Source organism: Mya arenaria, chromosome 11, assembly GCF_026914265.1.
Source record: "Mya arenaria isolate MELC-2E11 chromosome 11, ASM2691426v1".
In the NCBI taxonomy this organism is placed as follows: Eukaryota; Metazoa; Mollusca; class Bivalvia; order Myida; family Myidae; genus Mya; species Mya arenaria.
Genome location: NC_069132.1, coordinates 23,237,507 through 23,263,703, shown reverse-complemented (window position 1 = coordinate 23,263,703; position 26,197 = coordinate 23,237,507). Strand labels below are relative to the sequence as shown.

Below are 26,197 nucleotides of genomic sequence, written 5' to 3'. Positions count from 1 at the left end.
TTTGACATACATAAAGGTTAATATATGCAAACTGAATGTTCCATATACAGAGTCAACGTCATTTTATATTTATTGACCCTCGTTCAAATGACTGGAACTGGAAATATTACTAATCGAGGCGACCTACAACTGAAACAGCTCAACGTCAATGTCCTAGCACTGGGTACATGTTCCATATTTCATACACCCGTTTACCATGGTTTACGGATATTGAAGATTCTCGAACCATGTGTTTTACTCATCACAATTAGGGTTTCACAAGAACCCGGACCGCCGTTCACCGTAAAGAACACTGTTCATTTGAGGTTTTGAACTGTTTGACCTATTGTTTTCAAATGTTTGTCGATTAATTACAATTATCATGTCGCCTCTTTGACCTTTTGCCTCCAAAGGCAGTATGGATAATCTGCTGATCATGATAATGTGCATATTAAGTTTGAATACTACACCAAAGCGTTCAAATGTAATTTATTGGAAACAAAAGCGCATGGTATACTTCTAGAAAAGGTCACCATGAGTCATGACCTTGCCTTTTGACATACTGACCCAAAAAACAATATTGCAGGGGCAATATACTGACCTTAACAAATGTGAATAAAAGTCGTTTAAAAGTAATTGATCAGAAACATCCGTATTTTTACTAGTAAAAGCCCACTTATAGGGCTCATCTCTTGACCAAGAACTTTTTTTTATAGATCAGAAACGAAAGAGTGATGCCGACGACGACACAGACAACGACGCCACCGGGCAAAGTAACCACTCGTTCTCAATTAGTATGTATATTTACGAGTAAATCTATGTATATACATGTATCACCACTCGTTGCATGATTATCGGCGTTCATATATATATATATATATTCCATATTCTCTGAAACAAACTACATTCGAGTTTAAAAACCTTTTATTTCTTGTGAATCTGAATAATAAAGTTAGCATGTTCTGTTATTAAAATGATGTAATTAAAGAGAAAGCCACACATTCTATTATGAAACATTAATTGTAAAAGCTCCTAATGAACACAGGTATAACATTGCACAATATATATATCAAAGATCACATGGTTTATCTTCATCTCATGATGAGCATGTGTTTTACAGAAAAAGACTCTGACAGTACACTTTCAAATAATTGACATTTAACCTTGTAGACTCGCTGATATCCCCATACATCACATTGATTCCCAGTGCTATTTTACAGGTAATTCTGAACTGATACAACACACACAAACACCTGTATGACATAGTGTACACAAAGTAGACAAAACGTTCCTAGGTAGTATTTCTTACGATTGATAGATATATTTATTTCAGTAAGAAATGCACATTCATGGACAATTAAAATAAACAACATGTATAGTAAATAAAATAATACATACATGATATTATCAATAGCTATGACAGGCACACCAAACCAAGGATGACACAAAAAAGAGAAAACTCTTATTTCCATTGTGGTCCTTTGATAAGAATAAAGCCAATGTTGTTTGTGTAACTATGCATGCAATGTTTTGTAAGTACACAGTACTTAATTAAGACCTTATTAGTATAAGCATCGAAAACAATGATTAAATTAAGAACATTTTTGTGTTTGAAAATGCAAAAAACTCTTGATGGGTCCCTCGAGGCATAAATTGGCAATAAGGTTTTCTTAGCCTGAATCCAAGTATATTGAATATTGAACAGAAGAAACTCAAAGTTAAGCTTGGAAATTGCTACAAAATGTTTAAATCTTGTGCTTGAATTTGATGATTTTAAACTGCGTTCAGATTGTAATAATTCATGCTGAATTAGGTTTCCCAATCATTGCTATATTTTGGCCGGATAACTTGCTAAATATATCCATTTGAAGTGATCCATTGTTGATATACTGGATATATATATATATTGATATATTGATAGTGAGACACTTGTATTTTAGTTACATATTGACGACATTGATTTAAAAAGAATACTGATGAAACAAATACTGATGTGCTGAACAAATCAAAAAGCATGAGTTCAAAAGAATGGAAAAACGTAAATATATACCAGCAGTGAGTAGATCTTGGATGGGAGTAGACCTTGGATAGGAGTTGATCTCAGACAGTCAAGAGCTTTGCATTGTTATAAAAGACATATCAAGTGCATCTTCAAAATCAATCAGCCTATTTTGGAACCATAGAAAACAAAGATAAAATATTTGATTTCAGATAATTTTGTTTGTTTATAACTGACAGAGAGTTTAAGTTTACTGTTTTGAAGTTTTCTATTATATCACAACCGATCAGAAAGGAATCGTGAGCAAATTTCAAAAAGTGTCCAAAATCTATTCTCCTTCTGGTATTGCTATCAACATAATAAAAGCATTTCTAAGTGCTATGGTCTTTAAAAAATAAAAACAAGCACTCTAGAAAAAATGAATTGCACATTAACATTCAAAAATACTGTACAGTTACATTTCTATGTGATATATCCATAACATAACGCTAAAGTAATAACTATATGTAAATCAAAATATAAATAGTAAATTACATTTTAACAATGCTGCTCAATATTGAAACTGAATACTGGAAAATAAGTACGCCAACATTGAACCAAGAGCTCCTTTCAGGCCTTTTTTTTTTTTTAATTAAAACAAAATGAAATAGGAAAAATAATAGATCAATACATTTGGGTCTAAACTGTGTGAATTACACAGTGTTTCTAACAAGTGATAATTGTCAATAGTGAAAAATAGCCAGGGATCTGTTTGAAAATGAGAGGTTTATACAAAAAGCAGGGTAAAGGTGTCCCTTTTCAAATTGTTTCAAAAGTCAATTATATAAATTTATATTCATTTTAAAGTACATCCTTTTGTTTTTGATACAAATGTCCGAACGAAAACCAATCTTTACAATTGACCAATAGTGTACCAGTAATGTTAAACCTCTCAATCCTAATTTCAAGACTAAACCTGACTCTCAGAACCACAGTTATCGCAAAATGCTGATAATAATTTAAGATGGCCTTATTAACAAAAAGTTGTTAATTATTTTACTATACATTTTACTGATTATTGTTCACCAATTATTGTAAATCTGGCAACCAATGGTGATAATTATTGATAACATAGTCCGGGCTAAACAATATGAAATAAGCAACATGTATGTAAAATTCAAGATTTAAGCAAGTCAGACAAGTTTTACCAGAGCAGGACATGCAGGCTTTTTGAGAATTTCTATCACTGCCCCATTAACTTGTATACTGCAGCAGTCAATCATTTAAAGGAACCCACTCATGAATTTATATGTTTGCAGACATTGAAAAATATTATTGTTATTAAATGCTCTATTTGCTGAAAAGGTTTGGTAATGCTTTTTAAAATTGATTGACTTCATGCTTGAACTTACAAAATTTGGTTCAAAAGGATATCTACCAGTTGCTGTTTGTTAATAAAAATAAGTAAAATAACTCAATACGAAAAAGCATAAAAAAATGTTGTCAACATAAAACACTTTCTAACAGTGTTTGGAATGTTATTGCTGGGTACTTAAATATTGTTTCAACAAAATAAAACCAACAGATTAACAATACATCAAAAACATTTGGCATCTAAAATCACAAGAAACTAAACTTAAGCATCGGAACACAAAAAAATATGAAAGTATAAATAGATTTAAAAAAGACAAGAGCCCCAACTATCACAAAATACGCCCATACTTTTTTAGGACACGGAATTTGGTGATGAATGGGTGTAAGTAAAGCCAAATTTATTGAACGTATGTTTATACATTTTTTTGCCAATTCTAGGGTCAATAACTTTGGACTATAGGAGATGGCTGGTTATTGAAGCTGACTGAAATATTCTGCCCATCCACATTCTGACCAAATTTGGTGATGATTGGACAAAGGCTTCTAGTAATTGATCAGTCAAGACCGATTTTAGGTAATTTCTATAATTAAAGGACGATAAAAGCTCATGACTTGAGCAATATTGACAAACTTTTCCAAGATATTTTATCATTCACATTCTGACCAAATAATGCTTCATACGCCATTGATTGGACAATACGAAATTACGATTATTTCTTTCTATCGAGTGACTAAAGACTGATTATCAAAATGGTCCAGATACTATTCCTCTACATTATCTGGACCAACTTTGGTAATGATCTGATCTGACAAAGTTATTGATCAGACAAGACCAATTTTAGGAAATTTCTATGATTAAAGGGCTATTACTCTCGAGTTCCTAGAGCAATATAGCTGGTTATTAACCCTTTGGCTGCTGATGGCGATTTTAAAGGCTTTGCAAACAGCTTGGAACCAGACCAGACGCCGAGTAACTCGGCGCCTGGTCAGGTTCCAAGCTGTTTGCCACTCAGTCAATATATCCCCAAAGTTTTAAGTAAATTGAAAGAAATTTAGAATAAACCAGACGACATTTTAGAGCAGACGACAATTTACCCAGCATGCAAAGGGTTAAACTTGTCTGAGATATTATGCACATTCACTTTCTGACCAAACTTGATGATAATTGACAAAGGCTTCTAAAGTTACTGATGGGACAAAATACTAGCGCTGACCGCATGGCTGCAACCCCACCTTCCCAGGATCTATTTTAAATAAAATCATTGAAAGTTTTAAAGTCAACATGTCAGACTTTCTTTAAATACTTTTAAATGATATTGTACAATAATAATATATATATAATCATTATATGTGAAACGTAAAAATATGACACCCAAACCTAATATATTGCACGCATCCTTTCAAATAATAGCAACAACAACAAAAATAATCCAACTTCCTACACTGATTAAGTTCTGTAGAGTGCTTAAGTTTGTGTGGTCCCTTTCTTGCAATTGTTTGGTTTGGGCCATTTTTTTTAGCAAGGTATACAATTTGCGTTGCTATTGTCTAATCATCGAATAGGAATGAGAAATTGAAATTGTTGAATGATTTATGTTATTGAACAGATGACTTCACAAAAATTACAGTCTAGCAAAGTTAACACAATTTGCAGAACCTATGTTTACATTATTACTTTGGCTAGGAAATTGGCAAAACAGTTTTATACAGTATAAATACACTTCACTCAGTGATATAATGGTTATTGTCATAGTTACTAAACTGTTAAATAACGAAACTGACTAGACCAGATATAACACTCAATAATGGGCTATACACAAATATCCAAAATATGTAGGCAGAAACGGCATAAAATGCATAGGCAATCATAAACCACACTTTATCAAACGGGACTTCATGTGATATCACACGAGGTAGCATTCTTGGTTTTCCTGGCTCATTTTCTGGGAATTCCCCATGTTTGTAGAAATGCTCTAAAAGCTGTTCTTTCTCCGTGTATCTGTCATAAAGCCAGGACAGCTGGTCATCAATGGTGTTAGGAATATCGGATACGGGGTAGGCGCGGTAGTTCACATGCATATTACAGGGTTTCCACCAGCCGATGCATATCCCATGCATGTCGAGGGCTTCCCCTCCAGGATATGCTAGCGTCATGTCTACCACCCACTGCAAACCACCCTCTTTTTTGCCATCTGGGTGAAAAACAATCGACATCATAATTGGATGATATACAGGCAAGATCACCATATAAATGTAGTCGAGGACAGAGTCATATCATTGAACATGAAACAAGCAAATTGAATGATATCCCTTGCTAAAAATTCATAGTCTGAGAGCCAAACATCTTGAAATTATGGAAGTTAAATTGTAGAGTATGAGATTTGCCACTATGGGCTCACAATTGCTTTTAATATATGGTTGAATATTGTCTTCACAAACTTATATTACAACATTGGATGCCTTTGAGGCAGTTTTAAGGTTATGACCATTCAAAGTATGAGGATGGTAGGTAGAGTTTTTAATCATGTTCAGATGATGACTGATATTTGCAGATAAACATGTATCCTCTTAGCAGCAGGGAATAAGTAAATATGACGTAAAATTTAATGACCAATATGAATTGTGACCTTGACCTTTGACTCTATAAATTTAAAATCCATAGAGGTCATCTACTGGTCATCCCTAACCTTAATGTCAAGTTTAAGGGCTATGGGTGCAGGCATTGTCAAGTTATCACTGGGACAATCTTTTAGCATTCAAGGTCACTGTGACCTTGACCTTTGACCCCTAAAATCAATAGGGGTCATCAACTGGTCAGGACCAGCCTCCATGTCAAGTCTGATTACCATAGGTCCAGGCATTGTTGATTTATCACTTGGACAAGCTTTGACAAACCTTTTCCTGTTAAAGGTCATTTTGATCATAGGTCCAGGAAGCTTTGGTCTACCGACAGGCTGACCGACCTACTACTTTAAAGGGGGGCATAATTACTTAGTTCTAGCTGTAGTGAGCAGTCATTGGAATAAGACTTTTGGATGAACGAGCCCAAATTCTTATACTATTGCTTGGCATTACATTTTTGAAAAAACCCTGCTATATAAAATTCAGAATTTGAGCAAGCCCGAAAGACATTTTACCAGTGCACGGCTTGCAGGCTTGTGTTAATTTCGATCACTGTAGTGTTGACAAAAAATGTTTTTATCAATTAAAAGGCAATTATGCTTGTGACACCAATAATAATCTGATCGACACCAAACTTGTGAGCAAACAACCACCATACTATTGCTGTACAGTGTACACACATCATGTAAGTTTCGTTAATTTCTGTTGATAAGTTACAGTTATTGCTCCAAACCAATACCTTTTTTTAATCAATCAAATGGCAATCATTTTTGTTAAGATGACTTGCAGGTGCACAATTGCACATGATTATACACACTTCATCAAGTTTCATCAAAATATGTCTATATATGTTAATATAATATAATATGATACATAGTAATGACTCCAGCCGGACAGAGGTAAAGATGAACAGCGCCAAAACTATATCCCTCTGCCTAAACCTACAGTGGCTGGAAGTATAATAAAGCTGGAAGTATAATTACATTTGGAAATATATGAAGCAATATGAAGCATTACCTTTTATCGAGCCCAGTGTATCCATGATGGTATTCATTGCTCCCACCCTGGGTAAAGCCACATGGTTGAGAATAGGCAGATTATTCTTCTCTGCAAACCTACAATGATAATATCATGTACCTTTGGTTCTAAAATGAAGAATGCAAACATTTTTCCACTTAATTTGGTTGGTTGTTGACAAGCTGGCCAGTATTTCTTGCCATACTCTTCTCAACATTACAAGGCCATACGGTAATTTTGAGCAACAGTTTGCCAACAAATATGATTATTTTTGAAATACGTATTTGATCTGTCATACATTTGTTGTAAACTAGTATGTTCATATAATAAGTATAATTGTTTTCTCGCTGTTATAAAGACAGATATCGGTATATTCTGGAAATCTCCTCCATCACCTAGATTAATTATGTGCATAAATGATTTTCTAATAAAGCTTAAATGATCTGTTTACAAACTATATAACTCACTGGAAAATGAAGATTTCAAACATTGGCATCATCTGTTTCAATACCCCTGGTGTGGTTTAACTGGTGTGGTTCAAACCCACAACCTCTTTAGAGAGAGGCTTGGAGAAGTGCCCCTTGTGTGGCTCAAACCTACAACTTCTTTAGTGGGAGGCCAGGAGAGTGCCCCTGGTGTGGCACAAACCCACAACCGCTTAAATGAAAGGCCAGGAGAGTGTAAGTGAGAGGCCTGCAGAGTGCCCCTGGTGTGGTTCAAACCCTAAACCCCTTAAATGAAAGGCCAGGAGTGTGTAAGTGAGAGGCCAGCAGAGTGCCCCTGGTGCGGATCGAACCCACTACCTTTACGCCTGAGGCCTGGAAAGTGCCCCTGGTGTGGCTCGAACCAACTACCCCTTAAGTGAGAGGCCAGCAGAGTGCCCCTGGTGCGGATCGAACCCACTACCTTTACGCCTGAGGCCTGGAAAGTGCCCCTGGTGTGGCTCAAACCCACTTCCCCTAAAGTGACAGGCCAGGAGAGTGCCCTTGGTGCAGCTCAAACCCACTATCCCTTAAGTGAGAGGCCTGGAGAGTGCCCCTGGTGCGGATCGAACCCACTACCTTTACGCCTGAGGCCTGGAAAGTGCCCCTGGTGTGGCTCGAACCCACTACCCCTTAAGTGAGAGGCCAGCAGAGTGCCCCTGGTGTGGATCGAACCCACTACCTTTACGCCTGAGGCCTGGAAAGTGCCCCTGGTGTGGCTCAAACCCACTTCCCCTTAAGTGACAGGCCAGGAGAGTGCCCCTGGTGCAGCTCAAACCCACTATCCCTTAAGTGAGAGGCCTGGAGAGTGCCCCTGGTGCGGCTCGAACCCACAACCCTTAAGTGAGAGGCCAGTAGAGTGCCCCTTGTGCTGCTTGAACCCACAACCCTTAAGTGAGAGGCCAGGAGAGTGCCCCTGGTGCAGCTCTAACCCACAACCCTTAAGTGAGAGGCCAGGACAGTGCCCCTTGTGTTGCTCGAACCCACAACCCTTAAGTGAGAGGCTAGGACAGTGCCCCTGGTGCAGCTCTAACCCACAACCCTTAAGTGAGAGGCCAGGACAGTGCCCCTTGTGTTGCTCGAACCCACAACCCTTAAGTGAGAGGCTAGGACAGTGCCCCTTGTGCTGCTCGAACCCACAACCCTTAAGTGAGAGGCCAGGACAGTGCCCCTTGTGCTGCTTAAACACACAACTGCTTTAATGTGAAGCTTACACATTTGATGAGATAAGTTGAACAGAAAGTCATCGAAATTAGGACTTCCGTGAACGACCCTGAATTTTATAACAAAGAGACGAAATATATAAACTAAAAAAATATCAAGATTCTTTTAGACATTTTGATCAGATGGTAATATTTACTTTTGACTGCTGATTCTGCGCTTGTAGAGAAAACCGCCCTCTGGGAAGAGCACTATCCACCGTTTATCAGATGTCAGGTAGCGCTGTAATAGGTGGTTATTTAGTAGGTCTAGCTGGGACTCCCTGTACTCCTTGCCCTGTAACCAGTATTGTTATTCTTTAAATGATCAAATTATTTAACGAAAGCAAAATAAAGAAGGTAAAGATACTGTTTTGAAGAGAAAAAAATAATTCTTTTTTCTTGAATTAGTAGAGCAGCATTTAAGTTCTAAAAATCACATGCACACATTTATCCTCTGACAAAAATAACAGCTTCAACTTTGTTTTATTGGGTTTCAGCTAGTGTTGTGCCGATGATTGATTATAATCGACAATTGAGCGGAAAGGCCTACGTCGACGATAATCGATAGTGAAATTTGAAAAATCGATTATAGAAACAAGGGACGTAACGCTACCGACTAATTTACATATTTCTGGTTAATGCTAGTTAATGTTGAAATGCTAAGGTGTTACTATGTTAAGTTATCTACTCATATTCTTATCAAGTCAGTTAGTCACAACATCTTCTTACAAATTTTCTTTGTAATTTAACTTCTCATGTTTGTTGTTTAAAAGTGATTTTTAAAACATGTTACCATTTACTTCTTACCATGTAAGAAATTAGTTTCCTCAGTTTTCTGAAAGAAACTGTTCTTGTAAAACATATAAAATATTCAACTGCTTGTTGTACTAGTTACTGAATGATTATTAAACAGAAATTGATATCTTTCTTTGCGTTAATTTTACACAAGTATACAAAACTAAATGTAAGTCAAAACTTAGAGCCTGTGGTCTCATGTTCTGTAATAGTAACTTTTAAACACTAAAAGATAGTCCCGTTCTGAATAAATAATGTAATTTATACAAAGAAATCTACAAACAATATTGTAAGGGAACATTACGGGTAGTGCTTAAAACTGGTGCATGCACTGTATCTGTATGCCTTAAATATGATGACCAAAGATATTTAAATAATGATTATAATCGATTAATAATCGATCACTGATGGGTTTCATAAACCGATTATCGATAGTAATTTTTCTGTCCGATTCCCAACACTAGTGTCAGCAATTACCTGCACAGAACTAAACACTAGTTATTGAAAACAGAATGCTAAGGAAGTTTCATATGATTAAACACAAATATATACTGGTAGGATTAATTGTTTTCATGTAGTATGACAGTTTTAAAACAAACAAGAAACGCCGCAATGCGACGAAACCAGGTTTTCAATGATTGACAGAAGAACTTCAGCCTGTGTCTGTTTTTCTATTTTTAGTAACAGTGACCTTGACCCTAGGGACCCCAAACGCAATCCCATGAAAGGTATCAATAAACTCTTCCTTTATACCAAGTAGGGTCAAGATATGTCAACCCTAACTAAAGTTATTCAGTTTAAACCGTTTTTTGTTTTTTTAGTAACAGTGACCTTGACCCTAGGGACCCCAAATGCAATCCCATGAAAGGTATCCATAAACTCTTCCTTTATACCAAGTTGGGTCAAGATATGTCAACCCTAACTAAAGTTATTCAGTTTCAACCGTTTTTCTATTTTTAGTAACAGTGACCTTGACCCTAGGGACCCCAAACGCAATCCCATGAAAGGTATCCATAAACTCTTCCTTTATACCAAGTTGGGTCAAGATATGTCAACCCTAACTAAAGTTATTAAGTTTCAACCATTTATCTATTTTTAGTAATAGTGACCTTGACCATGACCCTAGGGACCTCAAACGCAGCCCCATGAAAGGTCTCCATATACCAAGTTGGGTCAAGATATGCCAACCCATATTAAAGTTATTCAGTTTCAACCGTTTTTCTATTTTTAGTAACAGTGACCTTGACCTTGACCCTAGGGACCCCAAACGCAATCCCATGAAAGGTCTTCATAAAATATTCCTTTATACCAAGTTGGGTCAAGATATGTCAACCCTAACTAAATTTATTCAGTTTCATAGGTGAGATTGCCGCCCGGCCACCCAGCCACCTGCCTGGCCGCCCACCCACCCGAACAACGACGTTCGTCATTCTAATAACCAGGTTTCACTTTGTGAAAACCTGGTTAAAAAACACTTTGCCATCAAGTTGAAAGCAATAGCACTGGTATAATTCAAATGGTGTTGAATGAGATTTATCACTTGCTTCTTGATTTTATCAAACATTAACACTTCCTACAGTAGTTTGAAAGTTATTTTAAAAATATCAAGTAACGTAGAAAAGAGCTTCATGTTTGAACATGAAATATGGAGTATCTTTATCAGACGGCAGTGCATCATTAGAACCTATGCTATACAGTCAAAACCTGTTGGCTCCATATTGCTTGGCTTGAATTTCTTGTTGGCTTGAACTTGATGTATAGGACTGATTCTTTTTACACTAAGAAGGCATTCCCACATGGCTTGATATTCAGGAGGCTTAAAGTATTTTGGCTGGTCCCTGGTTTATCAAAGCCAACGGGTTTAGACTGTATTATCCTTATTACTTTATGGACTACATGTTTATAGTAGGGTAAAAGTCTAGTGAGACTTTATGTCATATGAATATTCAATTTCTCAGTTACATGTAGTTTCATTTTGCCTGAGGTGTTTATCAGTTCAGGAATTAATTAATTATTCATCACAACAAGGTTACTGCAGTGGGTTCGCCCAAGATATACAATGGTCTTACATTTGATTGCACATTTGAGACACACCACAGGCAATATGAACTACGAGAAGTTATTGTTGAACATAAATATTAATGCATAATTCAATATTGTTAGCTTATTTTCCAATGGTATATTCCACAGAGTAATATTCTGTAGTGTCTTAAATAAAATATGGGTATTAACTTTGAGGGTAATGAAGCCAAGTGATGGTCGGGAAAAATAGACCCAAGTTTGTAAACATCAAATCAATGTTGAAATTTGAAAAGCGTATTTGATCGACAGTTGTAACAGTGAGTGCCAAGTGATAAATTGTGTCATAAAAGCTTCATCTGAAGGCAATATTCTGCTATGAATGAAGACTTTAAACAAAGGTAACTACCATTTCTTCATCATTTCAAATGAAAAATTGCTCAGTCTACAAGGACCATAGAGCCTTGCCTTTGCTATTTTACCAGAGTTTGATTAAACTACGGCAATAAAACTACATGTAATGCAGGGCTCTTTAAGAAGCAAAATTTGCCCGTTGTTTCGTTTAAAATGGTGAAGAAAAAAAAAGTTACCTTTGTTATAAGTCTTCATTCAAAGTAAAATGCTGCCTTCCATTGTAGCATTTATGATGTAATTTATCACGTGGTTTAAACACACTGTGTGATAAAGGAACCAAACCTGCTGTATAAAGAAGTCCCCGTGAAGCAGGGCAGCCCAGCCAAAGTTGGTGTACATGAAGATATAGTCCATAATCCACATGATCTGGCCGATAACGTGGGATTTGGGCAGCAGGGCAGACATGACACATGGAATGTCGGCCGTTGACTGATGGTTTACTAACAACAGTACTCGGTTGTCATAGAGACTACTAAGGTCATCTCCAGATTCTATAACTGCAAATTAAACATTAAAATATATAAACAATTTCATTGGAGATCTTTTTCAAAACATGTTTGTGCTATCATTAGTCTTTTATACATGTGCTTATTTCATTTTAAAACAGAGCTAATAACAAGAAAAGTTATTTTTTCTAAATAATTAGAGAATAATTGATTATTTCAGTGTAAAATAGCAATATATTTCACTGATTGAGCACTTAGAGCCACATTTCACAATTTGTATACCCACAAGTAAAGTATTTACTTTTGGTGTTCAGAAATATTTTGCAACTAACACTGAAACAAACACCATATAGAATGTAACAAGAGATGTTTGTCCAACATTATGCCCCCCCGCCTCCTCTGTGCGCCATGTTGTCAGGATTATTTGGACAATTGAATGAAATATGCATGGACTGAAATGAAAGCTGATTTGTCATTGACATTGGATGCTTTTGAGGCAGTTTTAAGATAATGACCATTCAAAGTGTGATAAAAAGTAGGTACAGATTTTAATCATGTTCAGATGATGACTGATATTTGTAGATAAAACAGTATCCTCTTAGAAGCACTGTGACCTTGACCTTTTAACCAATGACCCCTAAATCAAAAGGAGTAACCTACAGGTCAGGCCAAACCCCAAAGCCAAGTTTGAGGGCCATGGGTGCAGGCATTGTTGATTTATCACATGAACAACATTTTCAAGGTCACTGTGACCTTGACCCGATGACTCCTTAAATCAATAGGTGTCATCTACTGGTCAGGCCCAGTCCCATATCAAGTTTGATGACCATAGGTCCAGAAATCGTCGAGTTTGTCTTCAAGGTCACTCTGACCTTGACCTTTGACCCGATGATCCCTAAAATTATTAGAGGTCATCTACTGCTCAGGCCCAGCTTCCAAGTCAAGTTTGAGGGCCATGGGTGCAGGCATCATTGAGTTATCTCTCAGACAACCTTTTATCATTCAAGGTCACTCTGACCTTGACCTTTAGCCTGATGACTCCCAAAATCAATAGGGGTCATCTACTGGTCAGGCCCAACCTTCATGTCAGGTTTGATAAATATATGTCAAGGAATTGTTGAGTTATCACTCGGACAAGCTTTGGTCTACCAACGGACCGACCGACCGACCTACCAACCGACCAACCGACTGACGGTCATGTGCAAAGCAATATACCCCTCTTCTTTGAAGTTGGGCATAATTAGATAGACAACTGCGGGAAATAAATGTTTTTTTATAAACAATCAATTAAAAACAAGAGCTGTTACAGAGACAGCGCGCTCGACTATTCCGCCGCTTTTCATTGTAAGAATTGAATAGTATTGGCGAAACATGCATGGATCACTGTATTAAGTCTAAATTCGATAAATCAAGTAGTTGGCGAGATATTAACTTATACGTACTTACATGCAAAACCTTGAACAGAATTTCTAAGTTGAATAATAAAGGGGCAAAATTTACATTAAATGCATGTTGCATTATCTAACTTGATTAATTTAGAAAGTTGAATGGCTGCAGCCCTAAAGTTTCAATGCAATACATGTTGTATATGCTGAGATATTAAATGTGGTTACATGCAAAACCTTAATCAGGTTTGAATAAAAAAGGGTAATTATTTGAATTCAAGGCAAAATAGAGTTATCTGACTTGGTTATTTAAGTAGATTGGATGGTTGAGTACCATTGTATAAAGTCTCAATGCAATACGTCAAGTAGTTGCTGAGATATTAACCTATGTGTGCTTACATGCAAAACCTTAACCAGAATTTCTAAGTCAAATAATAAAGTCCCATAATTTGCATTATATTCAAAAAAGTGTTATCTAACTTCATTAATTTAGTAGAATAGATAGTTGGAAATACATATCTAAAGTTTCAATGCAATACATGATGTATTTGCTGAGATATTGACTTAAATGTGGTTACATGCAAAACCTTAACAAGAATTTCTAAGTCTAATAATAAAGGGCAATTATTTTGCATTAAATGCAAACTTTAGTTATCTAACTTGGTTAATTAAGAATGTTGGATGGTTGAGTACGATTGTATAAAGACTCAATGCAATACATCTTGTAGTTGCTGTGATATTAATCTATGTGTGCTTACATGCAAAACCTTAACCAGAATTTCTAAGTCAAATAATGAAGGGCAATTATTTGCATTAAATGCAAAGTAAAGTTATCTAACTTGGTTAATTAAGTAAGTTTGATAGTTGGGAATAGATATCTAAAGTTTCAATGCAATACATAATGCATTTGCTGAGATAATGACCAAAAGGTGCTTACATGCAAAACCTTAACCAAGGTGTGACGCTAATGCCGACGCTCGAGTGAAAAGTATAGCTCTCCTTATTCTTCGAAAAGTCGAGCTAATAACATTGCCAAGATTGGCTTCACGATCTATTTTCACAGTTTTAAATCAAGAAACTTACACACTGGCTCAATGATGACTAACGTGTATTGCTTGTGTATAAAGTTACATGTGGACATCTTTTACAATTCCAGAGACTTGTTGCCCAACATTTAAGTTTTTGCACAACGCCAATGACAATTATATACGAAACCGAAGACCATACCTTGTTTTGTTCTCTAAACAGAAAAGAGTACCGGTACTAAGACTTCTTCTGTGGTTGATACCTACTTTTGTATCCTCCAGAGTTGGTCCACATCACAACGAAACTTATCAGCGCTTTAAAGAGGACTCTCTCGATCTGCCAGTAAATGGCTGGGCAGAGATGCCGGAGGGGCGTGAGAAAAAACAACCACACTGTGTACGCTGGAATAGCCATCAGGTTGTTGACAATCAGGTGGAGCACCCTCAACACATAATACATCAGTTGCCTTAGGCTCACCATCCTGCTGCACAATTCTGTGTTATTAAAAAAAATTGGGTAAACTAGGGTAATAATTGCGGGAATAACCACAAAGACTTTTATTTCATTTATTCAAATCCATCCTACCAGATACTATAAGTTACAGGGTTTGTAGGTGCCTCTAACATATATTTCATGTCAACAACATGTTTACATTGATCAAGACACCAACACTATCACAATATATTTATGACTGGAAATAAATTCTGGTACTGGTTAGTAACCTTTTATTTGCCAAAACCAATTATACGCAACCTCCTATGAAAAGCCAGTAAAGATGATATAATTTTAGAAGAAAAATTTCACCTTTTATTGAAATGACTGGTAATGACTAATATAATCATTTTATGGATATTGATTCCAATAAGTTTCATTGATCATTATCAAAAAATAATGAAAAACATCCTACACTTTTCAGGCAGATTTACCAATAAGCCCCGCCCCTTTAATGATGAAGTCACTGGTACTTGCGGCGGTGATATGCCTTATTTGCCTGTAGAAAATATTGGTCATTTTGTGCCGTTGTAGTCTGTAAATGCAGTCAAAATACCAGCAATTTTTTTAAATACCCAACAAGGAAAAATGGCCATAGATTTTAATGCTGATCAAATATTTACAAAGCATCTTGCAATCACTAAAAGGTACCAGTGACTTTATAGTGGTACCCCATTATGCATTGTTAAACAGAGGGGACCCCGGTTTTCAGATCCTATAACTAATAAGCTCTTTATATAAATCTGTAAATGATAATCTCTGTTTGGTGTAAAATAATGACCTTTTCTTCCTTATATCTCATGAAACCAGTTGATTTATATTTTAAAGCAATATCACCTTTAAAGAAACAAGTCTGGCTTTCTGTTGAGGCATCATTTTTTGACAGATTTCAACTGTATTCTGTTTACCTGTGCATTAATTTTCCTTATCCTCCACCTCCATATTCAATAGTATAGGTTTGTTATTTTAAGGTGGTTAAAGAAGGAAAATTGATGTGCACATGTCCTTATCCAAAATCATTTTAGTTCATTATGTATTTAAGATGAATTTGATCCGACCCCCCCCCCCTCAAATCGTCCCAAGTTTAATTTTATTACTGTATTTCATATTACAGTATAGGGTATTTTTGAATTTTGTTAAATCTCATTTTTTGTTTATGGCGATGTATTATATTGATGATATACATGTTCAAGTATGTATCAAATATAATTTTGGCTAGTTGAAATTATTTATTGTGACTTTAATGAGCCTTTGTCATCAAGCCACTGTGAAACCACTCTACCAACATTTTAAACCAAAAATAAATTTCTATTCGGAGGGAGAGGCTCAAGTCAAAAGGTTATGCCCCTAAGTAATGTAAAATCCTTGATTCAGACCTGCTGATGCATAAAGATTTAACTGTGAATGCCATTATTTAACATTTGCTAACTAATACCAAATGAGAAAATTTCATTATTAATTCCACTAGCACTTCATTATCATACATGCACACAAGCTTCAATATTACCATTGGAATAAATATTGAACCTTTTAAATGCATTATTGAAATATTTACTTGGTACAAAAGTTAGAACATGTGGACATGTTATTCACCGTAAACTGAAAACTCTGTTGAGACTGACTAAAATTTTTGTCTGACAAGAAATTTTGAGGTTTGGCGGTGTCTGGCCAATGCATGTGATATCGGATCCTGCTCACTTTTCAATGAGAAAAAAAGTCAAACTACATGTTTTGGAGAAACCTACCTATTTGTGTATTAAGTTTCATTCAAATAGCTTTCTTGTATCAATAGTAATAACGTTAAAACTGATTCACAGGCAAAAAGGGGTTGCTAGTAATAATATGTATGGTTGTATTAATATTTGAATCAGAAAGTCTCTTTAGCCCAATATTTATAATTCGAAATTATTAATTCAACAAATTATTAACATAATGAAACAACTGGCTTGTTTATTATCGAACAGTATCATTATATACATTTTGTGGTCTTATATATTTATCTTATCCGAAATGTATCGTCCGAATTTGATGTGAAATAGTAAACACGGCCAGTACACCTTCTAAAAGTGGTTCTGCGACACAAAAAATATAGCAAATGTGATCTATGTACATATTTTACTCATAAATCTTAATTATATAACTCAGTCGTAATATTAAATCATAGCATAATTACATTTCATACAAATATTCTGTCAGCCCAATTCCAGCAGCTAGGTAGCAGGCAACGGTTTTTTATCTAAATATACTTGCAGCACTGCATTTTATCTTGAACCTACATGTACTTACAATATATTCACAGTCCAAAGTTTGAATATGTACGCTTGGTATTTGATATTTTATATGTCAATCCTGCAGAAGAGCATGAGTAACCGAAGTGATTATTATCTTATCTACAATACTCTAACACCACAATAGACAATGGATTACATTGTATAACTTCCCTTTTAATAACCATAAACTCTATTGGCTTTTGCATGTATTATATCATGTATATGCTGATGATGTACACTTTGATAGCGCTTGTTAATCGGACTTCAAACAGTAAACATGTAATTTAAAACTTTGCGTCTTTATACATCTCACGCCTATTACAACAGTCTTAACATGATACAGTTTATCTTGACTTCCACTGTTGCTCGTGTAAGATCATCAGTTTCTTCCATAACCGCCTGTGAAAGATAGGATCATCCCAACCCGAGCGTATCTAGGGAAACGACGTTTTCTGAATTTCCGTAGTGAAATTAATTCGCGTAAAGATATGTGATACTTGGTGCATGGTTGTCATAGATATGAACGAAGTGTGATTCAAAATATCAGATCGTTCTTTAATGGTTCGGAGGAGAGAGCAGCATTATTTCTTATATGCAGCGTGTATTTTTTTTTGGTGCCATTTGAAGCGAGAAATGTTGTATTTAATTTTAAATAATGCCACAAGACAGGGTTTGCATGGTGCTACAGACGATGGTCTTCAACAAGAGAGGTAATTGACAGATACTTTTTTGTCTTTGCCCATGGGCAAGATAATAATTTCTTGCATACCGGACGTGTATTTCCGGTTATGTGACCAGTGCTGGAAAAACCCATCTTACATACCCCATGTAAGATGAGTCACGCGCAACAACGCGCCACTTCTTATTTCTTTTATTGTATGATTTATGAATAGTATATTATGCCATTTCAATTAAGCGCAGTCAAATATATATGTTTGCAAGACTTTTAATTAAAATTGAAAATAAATAATCGTAAAAAACGCTAGTTTTAGTTATTTAAAATTACTGCGCTCTATGACGTCAGAAAACAACGTCGCACGCGCTTTTTGGTGTAATTGTACAAAAGTTCGTTTTCAACGTCATTTTTTCCACAAATTGATAAATAAAGATATGCAAGAAAAAATATCAATCATGTGTTTCTGGTACGGATAGAAAATCCGACCCTCGGGTACGCTGCGTGGCCGGTAACTCGGCAAGCTTCGTTACCGGCTTACGCACGTGCCCTCGGGTCGGATTTTTCTATCCGTACCGGTAACACATGATAGATACTTATAATCCAGCATGGCCAAATATTTGAAGCATATGAAGCGATGAAATTCAAATTGTAGGGTGCTACATCCAAATTAACGGCCGTGTGTGATGTATCTGACTCCTTCCGCTGCCTCTGCCGAGTGACAAATGTTACCCACTTTAAAGTATCAATAGACACACCAAGTTATTTATCCTTTTTAGAAAAAATGCACCCATTACATGACCATTGCATTTATTTTGACAACGCATTGATGTTATTGATTTACTTTTACGTTTGAGTCCAATATTTGGGTGTTCATATATACGAGCTCAGTTTTCCCCAGATATAACGTTATTTTGAAATCATTGAAACCAATTATCCTTCTAAAACTTGACAACATATGAAAACAGGTACATTTGTGGCCATGGGGACTATACAACAATACGGTCGACAGCATAATTATAAAACTGTTCTCGTAATAATGCCCGACGTAACAGATGAATAATACGTGCCTAAGAGTACTCCATATTTTACAGCATTAGTTTGAGATGAAGTTTCGCCAAAATGAAACCGACATGACTCCAACCAGATGTAGTTAGACATGCATATATTGCTTTGTATACTATATTGTGACAGACATATCAAAGGCTTTCTATTGATCAAACATGGTCATTCAAGTTAACAAGCTTTTTTATAATTTTGAATTATAGGTCTTTAAAAATATGACCGGAAATCGTGACATTACAGATAAAGTAATGGCGAGTCGTTTCTTTTTTAAAACTGAAATCGAAATGACCGATTTCAATCTTTCGGGGTTAACAGCGTAATTTAATATTTTTATCGTATTCACATTTACATATTCTTCCTTTTAAAATCCTTTCAACAGAATCGCAAATAATATGGTTTCACAGGGCAACATAATTTCACAGTTTAATGTATCGGATATCGATATACATTGTATATTGATATCGGTGTACGCTCAAACATCGGCTAATTATCGGGAGAAAGGAGGAGCACAGCTAGGAGTTTCCATCATATGTCTTTATTTGTCTGACGATTTCCGCAAACATGTGACAATAGAAATATACTGATTGGCATTGCTAAGTGGCTTAGCTCTTGTGTTATTACATAAAAAATGTTTCTTAACAATTTGTTTGATAGTTTAAAGGAATATCGTTAAAATCACTTTAACGAACGGAAACTCATCGATGTATATTTAAGTTCAATCTAATTTGAAAAAGTCGTACTTTTTTTCTTTGTAAACCACATGGCAATGTCAAAACTTTAATGTAAAGAAAAATATACAATGAAGAAAAATTGAACTTTCTGAAAAAAGCAAAATCATATGCAACTTGTACAGTTTTTCTGATATTTATTACAGAACAATCATAATAATATCAGTTCGTTTCATTGGTAGAACTACTTCATATGCGCCAGCATAATATGGCATCCACTTACTTGTTTATTGTTGTAAAACCTAGGCTATTGAGCAAGAACTTTATAAACTGTATAAATACAATCTCATGCTATCAATTCAGTAGGTACCAAAGAACACAAAAGAAATACTGTAACAGTAGCATTAATTTTCACTTCATCATAAATATCATAAATAGGTTTAAATTATATTATTGAGAGCTGCAAGTTGACGCTGTCTACGGTTACATCATAGCTCTAGGTGTAGTGTTGTATTCACCTGGGCAGGGTATGTATCTGAAAATAGGAAGAAAGGACATGCATCAGAGTGAAGGGATTGACGTATACCACAAAAAAACAAGGGACTTATCTATTTACATCGTCGGATACCCTCGATACACTCTACGTTAGGCTTCGTATGTATGAAGTGTAACGGAAGAAAGTACCGTGGTTGCCGACGATGACCTAGTTTTAGTCAGAAGTAAGGTCTTGCCAAACACGCGCGGATAGGTGTTACATATATATGTGCCAAGTTAGATAATGACATTTGGAATAATGTTCATGCTATGATTAGCTATACTTGAATTTGAACATCAAGTTCTAGTTTATTTTTGGGATCTACAGAAAATGGAGCGAGGCCGCACATACACAACACATATACATGGTGAAGCACAGGGCGTTACCAAGTAACGGTTTTCTTAGACAGCTCAATCCGGAAATTTCCTAAGTTTATTTGAATAAATCGTACACTCGACAAACATAAAACCATTAAACTAATCTACTGGTTCGTAGCGTTCAAATCGTATGAAAGCAAGAAAATGAAATTCAATCCGAAAACAAAACTGTATCGTTGACTTACTTGATGTCAATCTCGACCTTGCCAAGCGGCCGTCTCTCGCAACAGCACTCCAGGGGATCCTCGGTCGTCGACATGTCCGTACTACCCATGGTGTTCTACACGAAATACAAGCGAGTTTACACTTTCTATGATAGACACAAATGAGAAGTGTGGGTGAGAATATTAATGCTGCACTCTCACAGATTACCCGTTTTAACAGCTTTAAAAATATTGTCTTGGATTCAGCCCATTTTTTATGTAAATATCATAAAACCAGTAGTATAAGTCTGCTGACAAAATATCACATCGCAGTTTTTCATATTTCCGTTCAAAAATAAATGTTTTATGGCTATAAGCGTTACTAACGCTTTAAAGTACATATAACATCATTTTTTGAACATAAATATGAAACTCTGTGACCTGATTTTTGTAAGCAGTCTTATGTCACTTGTTTAAAGACAATTACCCCAAAATTGGCTCATTCCTAGACAAAATAGTTGTCAAAACGCTCGATCTGTGAGAGAGCAGCTTTAAAGAAAGGTCTATCAGTATAAATGCCTGTCCTATACCTATGTTGTTCTACACTAATACACTTGAGTGCTTATATATATATATATATATATATATATATATATATATATATATATATATATATATATATATATATAATAGTAAATATTTTAACGTTCTAGCCTAAAGTGAGGGCGGAGCCCGAGTAAGTCACTCTATCATATGTAGTGAATGCAATTCGCCAACTCGGTGCTATATATAGAGGATAATTGTTTGTTTCAGTGTACAATCACAATAAACGTCTCAAAATGAGCACCAAAAGCTAATTTTACGTTTGGTTTTAACAAGATGAACACTATTTTTCTTATTGTATGCGTTAAAAGGATATACAATGATAGTTAATAATTGTAATTGGTTTTTAAGTATCAAAACACATGCGTGGTCAATCTCTCAATCGTGACTAATGTATTCCTGACACATGGCTGATACTCTTTCGGACCCCCAAAGCTGTCCCTTTAAAGACACTATCAATAGATTGGTAAATAAATAATTGGGATGGGATTCTTGCTCTTAACCCATGAGACCAATCAAAAACAAGTTTCATTGAAAAGTACATATTGATTAGTACAGATATCAAGATCAACGAGAGAGGGTTAGAGTGTGAGTGCTATAGTGGTACAGATATCCAGATCGATGAGAGGGTTTGAGTGTGAGTGCTATAGTGGTACAGATATCCAGATCGATGAGAGAGGGTTTGAGTGTGAGTGATATAGTAGTACAGATATCAAGATAAACGAGAGAGGGTTTGAGTGTGAGTGATATAGTGGTACAGATATCCAGATCGATGAGAGAGGGTTTGAGTGTGAGTGATATAGTAGTACAGATATCAAGATCAACGAGAGAGAGTTTGAGTGTGAGTGATATAGTGGTACAGATATCCAGATCGATGAGAGAGGGTTTGAGTGTGAGTGATATAGTGGTACAGATATCCAGATCGATGAGAGAGGGTTTGAGTGTGAGTGCTATAGTGGTACAGATATCCAGATCGATGAGAGAGGGTCAGAGTGTGAGTGATATAGTAGTACAGATATCCAGATCGATGAGAGAGGGTTTGAGTGTGAGTGCTATAGTGGTACAGATATCCAGATCGATGAGAGAGGGTTTGAGTGTGAGTAATATAGTGGTACAGATATCCAGATCGATGAGAGAGGGTTTGAGTGTGAGTGCTATAGTAGTACAGATATCCAGATCGATGAGAGAGGGTTTGAGTGTCAGTGATATAGTGGTACAGATATCCAGATCGATGAGAGAGGGTTGGAGTGTGAGTGATATAGTGGTACAGATATCCAGATCGATGAGAGAGGGTTTGAGTGTGAGTGATATAGTAGTACAGATATACAGATCGATGAGAGAGGGTTTGAGTGTGAGTGATATAGTAGTACAGATATCCAGATCGATGAGAGAGGGTCAGAGTGTGAGTGATATAGTGGTACAGAGGTACAGATATCCAGAGCGATGAGAGAGGGTTTGAGTGTGAGTGCTATAGTGGTACAGATATCCAGATCGATGAGAGAGGGTTTGAGTGTGAGTGATATAGTAGTACAGATATCAAGATCAACGAGAGAGGGTTTAAGTGTGTGTGCTATAGTGGTACAGATATCAAGATCAACGAGAGAGGGTTTGAGTGTGAGTGATATAGTAGTACAGATATCAAGATCAACGAGAGAGGGTTTGAGTGTGAGTGCTATAGTGGTACAGATATCAAGATCGACGAGAGAGGGTTTGAGTGTGAGTGCTATAGTGGTACAGATATCCAGATCGATGAGAGAGGGTTTGAGTGTGAGTGATATAGTAGTACAGATATCAAGATCAACGAGGGAGGGTTTGAGTGTGAGTGATATAGTAGTATAGACATCCAGATCGATGAGAGAGGGTCAGAGTGTGAGTGATATAGTAGCACAGATATCCAGATCGATGAGAGAGGGTCAGAGTGTGAGTGATATAGTAGTATAGACATCCAGATCGATGAAAGAGGGTTTGAGTGTGAGTGATATAGTAGTACAGATATCAAGATCAACGATAGAGGGTTTGAGTGTGAGTGATATAGTAGTATAGACATCCAGATCGATGAGAGAGGGTCAGAGTGTGAGTGATATAGTAGTACAGATATCCAGATCGATGAGAGAGGGTCAGAGTGTGAGTGATATGGTAGTATAGATATCAAGATCAACGAGAGAGGGTTTGAGTGTGAGTGATATAGTAGTACAGATATCCAGATCGATGAGAGAGGGTTTGAGTGTGAGTGATATAGTAGTAAAGACATCAAGATCAACGAGAGAGGGTTTGAGTGTGAGTGATATAGTAGTACAGATATCAAGATCAACGAGAGAGGGTTTGAGTGTGAGTGATATAGTAGTACAGATATCCAGATCGATGAGAGAGGGTTTGAGTGTGAGTGATATAGTAGTACAGACATCCAGATCGATGAGAGAGGGTTTGAGTGTGAGTGATATAGTAGTACAGATATCAAGATCAACGAGAGAGGGTCAGAGTGTGAGTGATATAGTAGTACAGATATCAAGATCAACGAGAGAGGGTTTGAGTGTGAGTGATATAGTAGTACAGATATCCAGATCGATGAGAGAGGGTTTGAGTGTGAGTGATATAGTGGTACAGATATCCAGATCGATGAGAGAGGGTTTGAGTGTGAGTGATATAGTGGTACAGATATCCAGATCGATGAGAGAGGGTTTGAGTGTGAGTGATATAGTAGTACAGATATCAAGATCAACGAGAGAGGGTTTGAGTGTGAGTGATATAGTGGTACAGATATCCAGATCGATGAGAGAGGGTTTGAGTGTGAGTGATATAGTGGTACAGATATCCAGATCGATGAGAGAGGGTTTGAGTGTGAGTGATATAGTAGTACAGATATCCAGATCGATGAGAGAGGGTTTGAGTGTGAGTGATATAGTGGTACAGATATCCAGATCGATGAGAGAGGGTTTGAGTGTGAGTGATATAGTAGTACAGATATCAAGATCAACAAGAGAGGGTTTGAGTGTGAGTGATATAGTGGTACAGATATCCAGATCGATGAGAGAGGGTTTGAGTGTGAGTGATATAGTAGTACAGATATCAAGATCAACGATAGAGGGTTTGAGTGTGAGTGATATAGTAGTACAGATATCCAGATCGATGAGAGAGGGTCAGAGTGTGAGTGATATAGTAGTAAAGACATCCAGATCGATGAGAGAGGGTTTGAGTGTGAGTGATATAGTAGTACAGATATCAAGATCGATGAGAGAGGGTCAGAGTGTGAGTGATATAGTAGTATAGACATTCAGATCGATGAGAGAGGGTCAGAGTGTGAGTGATATAGTACTAAAGACATCCAGATCGATGAGAGAGGGTTTGAGTGTGAGTGATATAGTAGTACAGACATCCAGATCGATGAGAGAGGGTCAGAGTGTGAGTGATATAGTAGTTCAGACATCCAAATCGATGAGAGAGGGTTTGAGTGTGAGTGATATAGTAGTATAGACATCCAGATCGATGAGAGAGGGTTAGAGTGTGAGTGATATAGTAGTTCAGACTTCCAGATCGACGAGAGAGGGTCAGAGTGTGAGTGATATAGTAGTATAGACATCCAGATCGATGAGAGAGGGTTTGAGTGTGAGTGATATAGTAGTATAGACATCCAGATCGACGAGAGAGGGTCAGAGTGTGAGTGTTATAGTAGTATAGACATCCAGATCGATGAGAGAGGGTTTGAGTGTGAGTGATATAGTAGTACAGACATCCAGATCGATGAGAGAGGGTTTGAGTGTGAGTGATATAGTAGTAAAGATATCCAGATCGATGAGAGAGGGTCAGAGTGTGAGTGATATAGTAGTACAGACATCCAGATCGATGAGAGAGGGTTTGAGTGTGAGTGATATAGTAGTACAGTTATCCAAATCGATGAGAGAGGGTCAGAGTGTGAGTGATATAGTAGTAAAGACATCCAGATCGATGAGAGAGGGTCAGAGTGTGAGTGATATAGTAGTACAGATATCCAGATCGATGAGAGAGGGTTTGAGTGTGAGTGATATAGTAGTACAGACATCCAGATCGATGAGAGAGGGTCAGAGTGTGAGTGATATAGTAGTACAGATATCAAGATCAACGAGAGAGGGTTTGAGTGTGAGTGATATAGTAGTACAGATATCCAGATCGATGAGAGAGGGTCAGAGTGTGAGTGATATAGTAGTACAGATATCAAGATCGATAAGAGAGGGTCAGAGTGTGAGTGATATAGTAGTACAGATATCCAGATCGATGAGAGAGGGTTTGAGTGTGAGTGATATTGTAGTACAGACATCCAGATCGATGAGAGAGGGTCAGAGTGTGAGTGATATAGTAGTAAAGACATCCAGATCGATGAGAGAGGGTTTGAGTGTGAGTGATATAGTAGTACAGATATCCAGATCGATGAGAGAGGGTTTGAGTGATATTTCAAATTCGAAATTCTGTTATATTTTAATAAAAAGGTAATCTCGGTTTTCGACCAACCGGGGAGTAGATCCCCTAATTTGATAATTTCATATTAAATCCACACGTTTATTGCATATTGCCCGCTCGGTAGTAATGAAGAGCAATACCCTAACGCATTATTATATTTCTTATAAAGCATGCCTACCGGAACAGGAGTCGTCGTTGCTG

General features: G+C 36.6%; 1 protein-coding gene across 3 annotated transcripts; it reads right to left on the bottom strand.

Moving 5' to 3' along the window:
- Positions 1 to 891: 891 nt before the first annotated feature.
- Positions 892 to 17,652, bottom strand: LOC128209171 (acyl-CoA:lysophosphatidylglycerol acyltransferase 1-like). 3 transcript variants are annotated; one of them, XM_052913078.1, is made up of 6 exons: positions 17,518 to 17,652; positions 15,006 to 15,233; positions 12,165 to 12,379; positions 8,813 to 8,949; positions 6,971 to 7,068; positions 892 to 5,523 (listed from the first exon to the last, which is right to left on the bottom strand). In XM_052913078.1, exons 2-6 carry the CDS (start codon positions 15,217 to 15,219, stop codon positions 5,096 to 5,098), a joined length of 1,092 nt encoding a protein of 363 aa, XP_052769038.1. In that variant the 5' UTR covers positions 15,220 to 15,233; positions 17,518 to 17,652; the 3' UTR covers positions 892 to 5,095. The 3 variants fall into 3 exon arrangements, with proteins under 3 accessions (XP_052769038.1, XP_052769040.1, XP_052769039.1); XM_052913080.1 differs by lacking the exon at positions 17,518 to 17,652 and adding an exon at positions 17,414 to 17,464; XM_052913079.1 differs by lacking the exon at positions 17,518 to 17,652 and adding an exon at positions 17,405 to 17,462.
- Between the last annotated feature and the right edge of the window lie 8,545 nt (positions 17,653 to 26,197).